Source organism: Argopecten irradians, chromosome 4 (assembly GCF_041381155.1).
Source record: "Argopecten irradians isolate NY chromosome 4, Ai_NY, whole genome shotgun sequence".
NCBI lineage: Eukaryota > Metazoa > Mollusca > Bivalvia > Pectinida > Pectinidae > Argopecten > Argopecten irradians.
The window spans coordinates 9,010-25,073 of NC_091137.1; the positions used below are offsets into that span (position 1 = coordinate 9,010).

General features: G+C 37.2%; 1 protein-coding gene across 3 annotated transcripts; it reads right to left on the reverse strand.

Annotated features, from left to right (window-relative positions):
- Window positions 1–626: 626 nt before the first annotated feature.
- On the reverse strand, window positions 627–10,838 carry LOC138320320 (uncharacterized). 3 transcript variants are annotated; one of them, XM_069263246.1, is made up of 3 exons: window positions 10,757–10,838; window positions 4,652–4,747; window positions 627–2,187 (listed from the first exon to the last, which is right to left on the reverse strand). In XM_069263246.1, exons 1-3 carry the CDS (start codon window positions 10,807–10,809, stop codon window positions 2,013–2,015), a joined length of 324 nt encoding a protein of 107 aa, XP_069119347.1. In that variant the 5' UTR covers window positions 10,810–10,838; the 3' UTR covers window positions 627–2,012. The 3 variants fall into 3 exon arrangements, 2 of the variants coding, with proteins under 2 accessions (XP_069119347.1, XP_069119348.1); XM_069263247.1 differs by lacking the exon at window positions 10,757–10,838 and adding an exon at window positions 8,484–10,739; XR_011208158.1 differs by lacking the exon at window positions 10,757–10,838 and adding an exon at window positions 4,958–5,480 and having other exon boundaries at window positions 628–2,187.
- Between the last annotated feature and the right edge of the window lie 5,226 nt (window positions 10,839–16,064).

Genomic DNA, 16,064 nt, shown 5'->3' on the forward strand with positions numbered 1-16,064 from the left:
TACATATAGAAAGTAGCGGTTAGAATGTTATTTACTAAATGCGTGCTTAATTGTGCTAGGGTATATGGGTAGGGTAATGTGAGTATTGTTAGGGACAGGGACGAAATATTCCTATTAACTACTTTCTGTACACTTCAGTTGAGTCAAAATTAAAGCATTGCAGTCGTATCACTGCAAGTGTTCAGTGTCCTCAAAATCTAAGTAAGTTATACCTCAAATAACAATAATTGGGTACTGCAAATGGTCAGTATCCTCAAAATCCTGTGATTTACCAAGTCTTGCAGTCGTATCACTGCAAGTGGTCAGTATCCTCAAAATCCTGTGATTTACCAAGTATTGCAGTCGTATCACTGCAAGTGGTCAGTGTCCTCAAGATCTGTGATTTACCAAGTATTGCAGTCGTATCACTGCAAGTGGTCAGTGTCCTCAAAATCTTAAGTAATTTACCTCAAATAACAATAATTGGTATCACTGCAAGTGGTCAGTATCCTCAAGATCTTAAGTTATACCCAAATAACATAATTGGGTCACTGCAAGTGGTCAGTGTCCTCAAAATCTTAAGTTATACCTCAAATAACAATAATTGGTCACTGCAAGTGGTCAGTATCCTCAAAATCGCTGTTATTTACCAAGTATTGCAGTCGTATCACTGCAAGTGGTCAGTGTCCTCAAGATCTTAAGTTATACCTCAAATAACAATAATTGGGTCACTGCTAAGTGGTCAGTGTTCTCAGGATCGCAAGTTCTATCTCATAACAATAATTGGGTCACTGCAAGTGGTCAGTATCCTCAAAATCCTGTGATTTACCAAGTATTGCAGTCGTATCACTGCAAAGTGGTCAGTGTCCTCAAGATCTTAAGTTATACCTCAAATAACAATAATTGGGTCACTGCAAGTGGTCAGTATCCTCAAAATCCTGTGATTTACCAAGTATTGCAGTCGTATCACTGCAAGTGGTCAGTGTCCTCAAAATCTTAAGTAAGTTATACCTCAAATAACAATAATTGGGTCACTGCAAGTGGTCAGTATCCTCAAAATCCTGTGATTTACCAAGTATTGCAGTCGTATCACTGCTAAGTGGTCAGTGTCCTCAAGATCTTAAGTTATACCTCAAATAACAATAATTGGGTCACTGCTAAGTGGTCAGTGTCCTCAAGATCTTAAGTTATACCTCAAATAACAATAATTGGGTCACTGCTAAGTGGTCAGTGTCCTCAAAATCTTAAGTTATACCTCAAATAACAATAATTGGGTCACTGCTAAGTGGTCAGTGTCCTCAAAATCTTAAGTTATACCTCAAATAACAATAATTGGGTCACTGCTAAGTGGTCAGCGTCCTCAATATTTTGTGATGTATTTCAATTAACACCTTATTGGGATCACTGCATGGAGTTCAGTGTCCCACAAAAACTTTAAACCTTAAAACTATATATATTGTATACCAATTTACAATACCAATAGACCAAAATTTCAGAAATTTTTCAAGAATTTAAAAAGTGGACACTGGCAGCCATCTTTGAATGCAATCCTGGAAAAAACCCTTTATGCACACTCCAAAGAGTATGTCTGTCAAAACCTTATAGCATTACATGATATACCTCAAATAACCGGAAGTTGTATCACTACACGTGTTCATGTGTTCCTCACAACCTACCACATAACCATATCACTGAATGCATTCCGTATCCCAAAAAATCTTATAAAAATGTACCTCAAACAACCTTAAGTTGTAATAATAGTAATTCGAAACGGAGCAAAAACAATGTCCCTTCTTCGTTTAGGGTACAAAAGTATGGAACGGAATTTGGGAGGAAATTACCAAATCACCTAAATGGGGACTGATCTTAGATGTTGGAATGAACAACCAATTAATGGTGTATACTACTGTATACATTTTTGGGTGAGGGACAGGAATTGGGACGATTTTTGAGGGGTTACCACATCCTCAAGCAACATCATTCCATGGACAAACAGATAAAGGATATTACATTACAATACATTATATATGACATCACATGACATAATCCTTATGCCAAGCTGGTCTGCGGGTGGCACGACCAGATCTGCGGATAGGAACAGGTGATGCTGGGACTGGTACTGCGGGGACAACAGAGCTGGAGCTAGGGCTGGTCAGCAGCAGGGACAGGGAAAACCTCTCCTCGGCAGCAGCAGGTAGCGTACACAACCTGCAAGATCACAAGTACACAGTTCAGTAAACAAGTATAGGCGCATATTACAAAATATTCAGCAGATATACAAGAGAGAATATTGCTGAAATATTGGCCAGATATGTTCAAGGTTTATGAAAAAAATGATATCATTTATGAATATGAAAGACTCGTGAGTATGTGAATATGAAGGATATGGATATACTAGTAATCAACTTGAGGGCAAAGAACAATATTTATTTGTACGTCACAATTTATTTTTAAAAACTGTACGTACATTTTTTCATCCCGAGTGCAGATTATCCTTATATTCTTCCTACACATACATTAATATGTATATGAAAGGAACCATGGCACAAATAACTTCTCCAAATATTGTATTAGATTTGTGTTCTCAGCCATGTTCCTTTTTGCTCAATTTTGACCTATTGTATTCCATGACGGCCATCGTGGTTTAGGTTACTGGTCTATAAAAGTTGCACAAAAAAAGACCTCAAAATAATTTTAGCCACTAGTAACAATACGATCTATAACTTAAAAACAAAAAAATGAACTTGCTAACGGATCCCTGCTGAGCAGTGAATAAAGAGAGATAACTCTTACTGGTTTTAGAAAATTTGAAACCGTGACAAAATTTGTTATTTTACTCACAATTATGGTATTTTTCACTTTAAAAATTTAGAATTTGATTTAAACATCTTTGATGCTGGTCAAAAAAAATTAAAACGGTCGACACATCTGCAGGTCACCAGAAATGACCTTACGAAATTTCATGGCAATCCGACTTTAAGTTTGAGAAAATGGTCAAAGTCCCGGCAGAAAAAGAAGACCAGAAGAAGAATAACTTATTAAGTTAGAAATGTATGAAAAAAATATGTAAGAATCTGAATATAACCTTAACTTGTTAAATAAACTAGATAGACCATTCACACCTAGTCATATTCATATTTTATTTAAAAGTATTAAGGGATGTAAACTTAACGTATTTTTGTCTAATTGAAAAAAATAAATGCTTGGTAATTAACAGAGAGGAAATGGAGCAACAATACGTCTTTAGAAACATGCATACACAGGAAAAGAACAAATATAAAAATACCTTTTCAAAGTTACCAAAGATACATCAATACAATGGTTCCAGTATAGACTACAACACTGTATACTCCCTTTGAATAATTACTTAAAAATTAAAAATATTTCTGAAATAAATTATGTAATATCTGTAATACAGAAGTTGAAACCAAAGAACACATATTTTGGTATTGTCAAAAATCTTTCCAAATATGGCAAGATATGAAAAGAAAAATATATGTAAAAACTAATAATGTTAAAAAACTAATTATGTTATGGAATTTAAATTAGAAACAGTACATGTTTTGGTATTGTCAAAAATCTTTCCAAATATGGCAAGATATGAAAAGAAAAATATATGTAAAAACTAATAATGTTGTGGAATTTAAATTAGATACAGTACTCTTTGGTGAGACTGAAAATTTGTCAATACCACTCAATTTTGATATTCTATAATAAATTATGAAGTTTTGTATTTTTTCCTGTATCATGAAAAAAACAAAACATAAATATGGAAGGTTTGATGGAGTTTTTGTTTACAAAATATGATGTTGGAAAAAAAAAGCTGTCAATACCAAATAGGTGTATTGAGAAATTTGATCAAATATGGATCAATTGGAAATACATTTTTGAATAGTTCTTGAAATATGCCAATCAATGTTTGTATGATGTTTTATGTTGTAGTACTTTAATATGTATGATTTGAATTCTTTTTGGTTTGTTTGCGTATTGTCTATAATTCTTTCTATGTGTGTGTGGTTTTTTTTTCTATTTTTTGTTTGTTGATACAAACATTACATTTTCTCTAGTTCTACTACAAACATTAATCAAAAACAATAAATTCCAAATCATTGTTATCAGAATACTCAATACACATGTAATTTTCTTGATTTGTTTTCTGCAAAAAGTTACATATGCATGTCCCTTCAACTAAAATGGCTTTCAAAATTTATCTATAAAAATTATATTTATATTGGTGCATGCTTTGAAGGACAATATTGTTTGAGGAGTTGACCTCATGATCAGGGCACCCAGCTCTGGCAGCTCTTATCAAAACACTAATGTGTATGTATATACACATCATATACAGCTGGGGGAATAAAATATACATGATATTTGTACTGTAAAACACACACACACACACACACAATAAGTTCCCTAGGGACTCCATTGGGGGGGGGGGGGGGGGACTTACAAATTGTGAACTATATGACCCTGGGATCACGTAATTCGGCTTTGGCTATGAGAGGCTTCTGCAAATTTCTAATGAATTTGGTTAAGTGGTTTTAGGAGAAGTCGTCGAAGATATAAATTGTTTATCGCTATACAAACAGAAGGCGATTAGGTTAAGTCTCACGTGACCTGAACACTTTTTCACGGTAGGGAATAATGAATTTTACATCTAAAATCTTACCACAGCCTCCGCAAGAGAAAGTCCACGGCTAACCACCACTGCGAGCGACGTCGCAACCCGGTCAACCAAACTGCGGAAGGAAGTGTAAAACACAACCTGCAAAGAACAAGAACGACAGAAGTTCAGATAAGATAAAAAAAATCACGACACACATCAACAATTGCTTTAGATTTATACCGGTCGTGTGTAATATTATGAAAAAACACATGGATAATATCAAGATTTTCTTTGGATTTCTTTGAAATGGGGGAGAATCCATTGCTGTTAATTTATCGAAACCCTATACATATATGCTTGCATACATACCAAGCTGGATACACATTCCCTAGGTGAAGGACACATGGCAAATGATGAGTGACCTTATAAACCTATTTCATTTGTCTAGGAAGCTGTTCCTGTTATTTACATCACAGGGATCTGAGAATTAGTTACAGATTATATATAATCATGGACCCACCAGAGTACCCCAAGACCATTACGTTTGATTGGATCCCGTGTCATCTGGAAAATCCTGTTGATATTGAATCTATTGAAAACCACAAGGTTTGACGAATTAAGCTGTGAAAGTCATTCAAATGACTTCAGATGCCTTATAAATATTAGCCTCAACACATATACTGTAAAGTTGTTGTATTTTATGCGTTATGTATGTTTAGATGGAAACATACCTGCAATTATAATTTTACAATTACTAATAACACTGTAAAAATGTGAAATGAAATTGTAGACCACAATTTGGCTTCATGGTCTGACCGTATGTACTCATTTCAATTCACTATAAATATAATGCCAAAAATCATTTTCAGCTCTTATATGTGCTTGTAAAATAAAAACCTATGGATAGAAAGTAGTGTAATTCTCAAAAATTGGTTACTTTTGGTAATGAATAACATATTAAAAACTCATCTTGATTCATGAGTATGAAAAATACGGCACCTATAACTTTAAAAAGAAATAATTGATACCATAAAACATGTATATACTATTGACTAAAAATTTGTGTTAGGTCCCTGTGTTTAGACTTGTACATCTAAAATGTTTGTTTTTCCCGTGCGAAGTTGATCGGGTCACGACAATTACGGAAGTGTTTCGTACATGTATGTTCACTGGAGTTTGACGTTCTGTCAATAACAGATAGTTGAAATATATATAAAAAATACCTCTATATATACTATTTTATATAATGACTTATGTATAGTATAAATATAAGAAATACCTCTATATACTATTTTATATAATGACTTATGTATAGTATAAATATAAAAAAAAACACCTTTATCCTATTTTATATAGTATATAGGGGTATTTTTGATATTTTTTTATATTATTGACAGAACGTCAGACTCCTGTGGTATGTGCCTTTAGCCTATACATTGTAGCTACTAGTACATCGATTGGGCCAAGAAAATGTTTTCCGGAGTTTCCGTGAATTTATTGTGGGCCACATTAATTATTTCATATTTTTTTTATGAATTCACATTTGGTGTCAGTAACGTATTACCCAGTTTTAGTCAACATCTTATGCAGGGATCTAGAGAACGTGGCAATTTTCTTGTAAATGTTTGCGATTACAAAAAAAAAAAAAAAAAAAAAAGGCCAAAGAGGCCTTCACCTGAGTGCTGCTACAGAAAGAGCATTGCAAAGTTGGTTCAAATCTGTTAAAAGTATTTATGAATCAGAATAAACTTTAAAGTTGAACCTTCGTATTAGAATTTTTATTTTGATAGTGTATTATGTTACCAAACCTTATGCTTAAAATTCCAATTTGCTTTGCCAACGTTAAACAACAAAACCAAACTAGAAGTCAGTCAGTGTCAGTGATTTTATAAATTTCACTATTTAATCTATGAAGAGTATTTGGTTCCATCAAACCTGTGAATTCAGAAGCAGACATTTTGGCCCCGCCCCTCTGGTCCCTGGGGTCAGCCAAGACCAATATGGATATGGTGTTAAAATGCTATTTCATGGCTAATAATTCTAACCAAGTTTGACTCATTTCCTATTAAAACTAAGCAAATAATGTTCATAAATGTATTTTCCCTATATAAACTATAGTAAATTTGACCCTTCCCCAGGGGAAAGTCTGAGATCCGAGGGCCATGCAATTCACAATTTTTGTAAAGGGCCTTATGACCTTCCAATCTATGAAGGGTAACTGGTTCCATCAAATCTGTGAATTCAGAAGAAGATTTTTGAAGTTTTAGCCTATTTGACCCCTTTTGGCCCCGCCCCTAAGGCCCTTGGGGTCGGTCAGGACCGATATGGATATGACGATAAAATGCTGTCACAGGCAAAAAATCTAACCCAGTGTGGCTAATTTCCTATGAAAAATAAGCAAATAACATTCATAAATGTGTTTTTCCTATATAAACTATAGTAAATTTTACCCCCCTCCCCAGGGGGAAACATGAAACCCCAGGGTCATATAATTCACAATTTTCGTAAAGGACCTTAAGACCTCTCCATCTATGAAGCGTATTTGATTCTACCAGTTCTAGAAGAAGATTTTTGAAGTTTAAGCCTATTTGACCCCTTTTGGCCCCACCGCTAAAGGCTCCTAGGAGTCGGTCATGGAAAATTTGTAAATAGGATTCAATGGCCATTTCATAGGGATAATTCTGACAACATTTAACTAATTTTCTATTATAAATGACCAAATAATGCTCCAAAATGTGTTTTCACTACATAAACTATAGTAAACTTAACCCCCTCCCCAGGGGGAAACCTGAGACCCCAGAGTCATGTAATTCACAATTTTTGTAGAGGGCCTTGAGACCTTTGAGTATTTGATTCTGCCATTTCTGGAATTTCAGAAGAAGATTTTTGAAGTTTTAGTCTATTTGACCCTTTTGGCCCCACCCCTCAGGCCCCTAGGGGGCTGGGACCATATAATTCACAATTTTGGTGGACCTTTGGCTATAAAATCTGCAAAATTTCAACAAATTTGGTTCAGTAGTTTTGGAGAAGAAGTCGAAAAAGTAAATTGTTTATCGCCATACGACGCACGACCGACGACGACGGACAAAAGGCGATTAGAATAGGTCACTTGAGCCTTCGTCTCAGGTGACCTTAAAACTGAAAAGTTACCTATATTGTACCTTTAACAGAGCTCTATCTAAAGTTTACATGTATACTATGATATATTGTCAATCTCCTTATTTATTACATATAACTAACAATATTCAGCATCAAAATTACATCAGCCACCTATTTCAATCATTCGCTAAGTGGAATTAAAGTTATAGTAATAGCACAGGCGTTTGGCTCTATAGACATTTTCTCTATATATATGTATGATACTGTACAATATTACATAAAGAGAGCAAAATGTCTATAGAGCCAAATGCCTGTGGTAATAGTAAGTATACCTAACAGGCTTTACAACCTTTTAGACAGTATTTATACATGTACAGTATCTTTACTATACGAGTTTGAATGTATAATTAAGAAAAAAGCACAGACCATTTCCACGCAGCCTCGCTTTCAATGCTTTCAACTTTTCTTTACTTTAATGGCCAGAACTGGGAAACTAAGCAGAACTTGACCGTCGTATTAATATGTGAGAACTTTTGGAAGGCCAATCAACGCATTTAGACTGGTTTTCTTTGCCCGACTATTCACTTTAAGTGTAATTATTACTTTATTAATATTAAAATATTTTTAAAATCAGAATCATCTATTATATATATATTGCCGTGAATATGAGAAGGCTTCATAAGTTGAAATAACTTGTTCCCGATCCCATTGTTCTTACACAGATAAAAAATGTTTTAAATAAGAAAATAACTTAAAACTTTAGTCTGGACTAGGAATAAAAACGAACGTTACATACCTTACCACAGTACACAAACTTGCCTAGGCACTGAAGGATCACCTCCAATGCCAGGAAGAGCGCAACGAAGAGTTCCATGATGAATCTTGGATAGGTAGCAAAGAGCGTGCAGTATCGTCAGAGAAAATCTGAGAAGTGGGCAGAGATCTGGCGCCAAATTCAGAACCAACAATAGTCCTCGTGCCACGTGACCAGCATATTCAATCCAGCCAATAGGATACTACGACCGGTTAGTGAAAAGTGGTCAACTCACCACATCACGGGGATCACACAGGGATACGAGAATTACCGATTTCTGATTTAGACCTTTAAAACGTCTAAATATGTCTTAGGGCACTCTGGTCTAAACTGTGACTAATTCTCATATCCCTGTGGAGGATCTGGAAATTAGTTTAGAACGTTTCTAAATTTATCTTTTTTTAAATTTAGACCCTTAAAATGCCCCATATTCCCAATGAACGTCTTAGAATAGTCTAAGACCTGGCATGAATTTCAAACTAACAGCATAGATATATCCAGACGTCTTGTGTCTCTCTCACCTGTTTTTTAGAGTATTTATCTTACAATTAGATAATTAGCAAATTGACCCACGATTTGTTTGTTTTTAAATCCAAACCATATAATGATGATATATATACCATAGGAATATCCTATCCAATACATATTTTCAGAGAGGAAGTAATTTATATGAAAAAGTAGCCTAATTCACCCTTTTGGCCTCGCCCCTCAAGCCCCCGGAGGTCAGCCCTATCATTTGTGCAATTTTGAATCCCACCGTATATGGATGCTACTATTGAATTAAGAGTGCTATCCCATGCATAGTTTCTGAGAAGTCGTTTATAGGAAATAGCCAAGTGACCCCTTTTGACCCTGCCACTCACGATCAGTCCCCATGTGGTCAGCCTCGTCATTTGTACAATTTTGAATCCCCACTCTATAAGGATGCTACCATTGCATGATGAGTGCTCTTCCAGGCTTAGTTTCAGAGCAGAAGTCGTTTATATGACGGGGAGTCAACCCCATCTTTTTACTATTTTAATCCCCATCCTATTACGATGCTACCATTGCATTATGAGTGCTATCCCATGATAAGTTACAGAGAAGAAGTGGTTTATACGGTAAAAGCCAAATTGATCCCTTTTGACCCCGCCCCTCTGGCTCCCGGGGGTCAGCTCATCATTTGTATAATTTTGAATCCTCACACTATAAGGATGCTACCATTGCATTTTTGGTGCTCTCTCATGCTTACCTACAGACGAAGTCGTTTACATGGAAATAGACAAATTTATCCCTTTTGACCCCGCCCCTCAGGCCCCCGTGTTTTGAATCCTCACTCTATAAGGATGCTACCATTGCATTAAGAGTGATATCGCATGCTTATATGGTAACAGCCAAATTGACCCCTTTTGACCCCGCCCCTCAGACCCCCGTGGGTTCAGTCCCATCATTTGTACAATTTTGAATCCCCATCCTATAAGGATGTTACCATTGCATTAAGAGTGATATCCCATGCTTATATGGTAACAGCCAAATTGATCCCTTTTGACCCCACCCATCAAGTCTCGGGGGGTCAGCCCCATCATTACAGTCAGTAATCCATAAGGATTCAATTCTTTTATTCCTTGAATCTTACGGTTCATCAGAAAAAGTGCATTAATATATACAGTGCAACAAAACTTACAATATACAATAAGTATACAATAACATAGATATTTAACACACAGACACACATAAATAGTACAGATACACCCAACACGTGCACGACCGCTACGCTAGTGTAGAGGGTGTTTCTACATTTGTTTCAAACAGTGTTTATTCTTTTGTTCATGGCCAAAACTATAAATTTTCCTAAATTGGATAATTCTTTATTATTCCTTGTTTCCAGAAGTTGAATAAATTTGGCCATGCGAGGATTATTATGATGATATTTTTTGATAAAACGGTTTCTAATATCTAAGTAATTATTGCATTTAATTATGAAATGGTACTCGTCTTCAATGTCATCATTATCACAACATATACATTTTTGAATGTGTCTGTCTATATTTCTATATCTACCGGTTTCTACATTTAATTGATGAGAAGGATGCTATCATTCAAATTTTGTGAATTCCGGTGAGTGATTATGGGAAGAAGTCGATTGTTGATGGACGGACGCCGGACGCCACAGTATCGCTTAAAAAAAAAAAAAGCTTCTCCCAAGCGCTTTCGCGGCTCTTGTCGTTTTTCAGAAATTTCATGGTATTAATAATAAATCACACAGAATAACTTACGTTTGAAGAGAACGTGTCCACCACTTTAGTCTGTCTAAGTGTGGTAAATGCATGTGTATAGCAATGAAAAACGATGTCCAGCCGTCCCTGTCCAGTGTGTGAATGCGAACATAAAGAACGTACAGGTGCACGAACAGGTACACAAATCACGTGACACATTTGCATGACACTACTAAAGCATGAGGACTGCTGGCACAACATATCAAACAAGCCGATCGGTTATACCACAGGGATCTGAGAATCTGAGAAGATTTGCGAGTTATTTGTATAGGTCACCATCTATCATCGGTACACCGGACTCGAAGCGACAGCTCAAAAATGAATGATTCAGTCATTGTTTTTAATTATACAGCACAAGTATGCAGACTCTATCCTGGTCTCGTCGTTTCAGAAAACATTCGAATTAGATTAAATGTAAAACTTGTGGAATTTTAATGCGTCTTTATTGAATAAGCTGTTAAGATATATGGTTTGTACCTGCTAAAAATTTAGGTTACTCACATATTTTCGTTTATTTTGAAATGATTATATGATTTTAACCCAGTTCACCTCTCTTACTTAAAAGGATATACATATATATATTTTATTAATACAAAATGTCGGTAACCTGGGTTTCTTCAATGATGTTTAGATATTCGTTTTATAAGGCGAAATCAGTGTACGGCTTATAGCTGTGGGGTGTACGGATACTAGCTAAAATTGTTATTATGGTGTATGGAGTATAGCGTGATAGTAACAATGATTTAATCTATATTTACGTCATTCAATTGATTAATTCGGTTTGTTTGCTTCATATTGACGATCCTGTTTACACATGTGTTAATATGGCACCCTAGCCCGAGATACTCTGGCCCTAACACCAGACTTAGACATAATGACAGATAGATGTCTGGTTTAGGGCCAGAGCGCAGTAGTACTCGAAAACCTGGAATAAGCCGACACCGTTTGGTATCGGGCCAGGTCATCTCCGATTCAGACTACTTACAAAATATTACCACCGAGAATCGCCACTTACCTTGGTCTTTTCAACAAATGAATAATTTATCTACTCATAGCCATCCATTTCATCACGCATGCACGTTCTATTGTGTCAACACAGTAGTTTCTTTTCCGCTACTTGCCTCGTCGTCGTCGCCATTTTCTCGTAGTATGCAAATCATCTTTAATCTCGACGAATTGCTATATTTGGGTAGATATGATATTCATTTGTTGAATAGACTAAGGTTAGTGGTGCTTCTCGGTGGTCAGCTGAATCGGAGATGACCTGGCCCGATATCAAACGGTGTCAGCTTATTTCAGGTTTTCGAGTACTACTGCGCTCTGGCCCTAAACCAGACATCTATCTATCATAAAGGCCAAGTCTGGTGTCAGGGCCAGAGTATCTCGGGCTAATGGCACCCGTAATAGAAAATGAATTTAAAATAGTTTGAGTTCTATGTTATCATTTAAATATAAAACATTTTTTAAAATTAAATCCCAATAGTTTCTGAACTATAGTATGCAGAAGTGAAACGATTGAATTTGGTATAACGTAATTACTTATGCAATCTTGTAATTCCCCAGTACATGTATGTGTTACAGTGGATATATTTTCTGGGAATGATAGTGCAGTGTTATTGTAAGTTTCTTATTAAAAGAGGTGTGAAGGAACCAGTCATGTGATGCTGTACATGTTGTTCTGACGATAGTATTGCGTTCCCCCTGTTTTACTGGTAACGTTATCATGAACATTTGTCGTTTCAACACAGACAAACGAGCAAATCTCCTTCATTCTCTTTGCTGACGGGAGGGACCATCGAGTTATAGTCTTAGTTTCCCTTAGCTAACTACTTTTTGTTGTATTTGTGCATAAATATAAAGTTTAAACATTATACCATGGTCTGATATGTATAGTTTTTCCAGATTAATATGTTTTAATATGATTTTTGAATGCATGAAAACAAGTTTTTTTTCATGGTTTGTCCAGAACCTGACATTCAAAACCTACAGTGCATTTTCTATTATTGGTGTATAAGTTAACGTATTTTTTTTATCCTACTGCATCTAACCCCTCCTGCCCCCAGGGGGTCAGAGCCAAAGTTCTGTTCTCCTTCCCCCAAGGATGTTTATGGCCAAATTTGGTCACAATCCAAGAAAAACTCTAGGACAAGTAGCGATTTATAGGATTTACCTCTATTTCCCCTATTGGGCACTACCCGTCCTGCCCCCGGGGGGCCAGAGCCAAAATTTATACAAGTTCTGTTCCCCTTCCCCCAAGGATGTTTGTGGCCAAATTTGGTTACATTCCATGCAGAACTCTATGACTAGTAGCGATTTATAGAATTTACCTCTATTTCCCCTATTGGGCCACGCCCCTCCTGCCCCCGGGGGATCAGAGCCAAAATTTATACAAGTTCTGTTTCCTTTCCCCCAAGGATGTTTGTGGCCAAATTTGGTTTAAATACGTTCAGAACTCTAGGACAAGTAGCGATTTATAGAATTTACCTCTATTTCCCCTATTGGGCCCCGCCCCTCCTGCCACTGGGGGATCAGAGCCAAAATTTATACAAGTTCTTTCCCCCCTTCCCCCCCCCCCCCCCCATGATGTTTGTGGCCAAATTTGGTTACGGGCCCCACCCCTCCAGCTCCCGGGGGCCAGAGCCAAAATTTATACAAGTTCTGTTCCCCTTCCCCCAAGAATGTTTGTGGCCAAATTTGGTTGCAATCCATGTAGAACTCTATGACTAGTAGCGATTTAAAGGATTTACCTCTATTTCCCCTATTGGGCCCCGCCCCTCCTGCCCCCAGGGGGTCAGAGCCAAAATTTATACAAGTTCTGTTCCCCTTCCCCCAAGGATGTTTGTGGCTAATTTTGGTTACAATCCATGCAGAACTCTAGGACAAGTAGCGATTTAAAGAATTTACCTCTATTTCCCCTATTGGGCCCCGCCCCTCCTGCCCCCGGGGGGTCAGAGCAAAAATTTATACAAATTCTGTTTCCCCTCCCCAAGGGATGTTTGTGGCCAAATTTGGTCAAATTCCATGCAGAACTCTATGACTAGTAGCGATTTATAGGAATTTACCTCTATTTCCCCTATTGGGCCACGCCCCTCCTGCCCCCGGGGGATCAGAGCCAAAATTTATACAAGTTCTGTTTCCTTTCCCCCAAGGATGTTTGTGGCCAAATTTGGTTTAAATACGTTCAGAACTCTAGGACAAGTAGCGATTTATAGAATTTACCTCTATTTCCCCTATTGGGCCCCGCCCCTCCTGCCACTGGGGGATCAGAGCCAAAATTTATACAAGTTCTGTTTCCCTTCCCCCCCCCCCCCCATGATGTTTGTGGCCAAATTTGGTTACGGGCCCCACCCCTCCAGCTCCCGGGGGCCAGAGCCAAAATTTATACAAGTTCTGTTCCCCTTCCCCCAAGAATGTTTGTGGCCAAATTTGGTTGCAATCCATGTAGAACTCTATGACTAGTAGCGATTTAAAGGATTTACCTCTATTTCCCCTATTGGGCCCCGCCCCTCCTGCCCCCAGGGGGTCAGAGCCAAAATTTATACAAGTTCTGTTCCCCTTCCCCCAAGGATGTTTGTGGCTAATTTTGGTTACAATCCATGCAGAACTCTAGGACAAGTAGCGATTTAAAGGATTTACCTCTATTTCCCCTATTGGGCCCCGCCCCTCCTGCCCCCGGGGGGTACAGAGCAAAAATTTATACAAATTCTGTTTCCCCTCCCCCAAGGGATGTTTGTGGCCAAATTTGGTCAAATTCCATGCAGAACTCTAGGACAAGTAGCGATTTAAAGGATTTACCTCTATTTTCCCTATTGGGCCCCGCCCTTCCCCCCGGGGGGTCAGAGCCAAAATTTATACAAGTTCTGTTCCCCCTACCCCATGGATGCTTGTGGCCAAATTTGGTTACAATCCATGCAGAACTCTATGACTAGTAGCGATTTAAAGGAAATGTTGACGGACGGACGGACGGACGACGGACGCCGCGCCATGACATAAGCTCACCGGCCCTTCGGGCCAGGTGAGCTAAAATGGCGAAGTTGCTAAGCTTTCTAATATCATATATATATGTTTGTGGTATGGGGCGATGCATACAAAGGATGAACTTATCCCCGTGTGCCTAGGGGTGCCATGACAGGAGCGATTTGGTTTTATTGCTATACATGACTATGAAAGTTATACATGGATATTGCTTTTTTTGTATGTTTGCTTGTTTGTTAGATTATTTTAACGTCCTTTAAACAGCAATGGTCATGTAAGGACGGTCTCCCGTGTATGCAGTGCGTATCGTGGGTGAAGTGCGAGGTGCATGTTTTGGGAGACTGCGGTATGTTCGTGTATTTATATTTTGTATGTATTCTTATACGGAAGGGAACTTAAAATTCCCCATGGTGTTATTGGAATATATGACACTGTTGTGCCTTATTATAAGTCAGATGAATGTTGAATAAACCGTACGAGCAAAACAGGTAATCTTGGAGAGCGAATTTAAGAAAATGTAACAGACAAATGGACGGATAAATTAAAATTGCATGCGATATCCCCTGTTTCGGTAAAAAGGGGGATAATTAAAAGTCTGTAAATGTCTTATATTGTTTTGAAATACTGTCCAAAGACTATTACCATTATCATGTCATTAATAGTTTCCATTTTTAGCTCTAGAAGAGAGGGGATTTATGGAATCACTTTGGCGTCGGCGTTCGAAATCCCAGGTTAAGGTTTTGGTGCAAATGTTGCCATACTGCTATCCGTCACAATTGGCATTAATTTCTACAATCATTTTGTAATTGTTGTGATGGGTATGAAAAATCATTTAGATAAGCAAAATGCTGGATTTTGAGAATTTCAAGAGGCCCAATGGGCCGAAAAGTTATGTTATGTAATGACATTACTATATTTTGTAATACTGGTAAATTACAAAGAACCTTAATTAAATCAACAAATCAATGCTTTATTTGTGATTGTAAATCCAACTATGATTATTTTTTTTAAAGATAGCAAATTCCCAAAAACGAACACGTTTTAAAATGTTTTAAACTTGCTATACTCCGTAAACCTTCCCTGCTATACTCCGTACACATGTTATTTTGAAATGGCTATACTCCGTACACAAGACGACTAAATTACGTATTGAACACGGCTTATAGTACAAAATACATGTTGTTTTATCGGTCTAATTACCAATTTCTTAGCAATCCTATACATATTGGCTAAAGTCATAAAGGTAATCATGCCGAAGATTTGCAATAAATGAAATTATTTTCAGATTTCTTTCATTTGCAAGAGGACACTGTGATGAATTTGTACTCAGAGG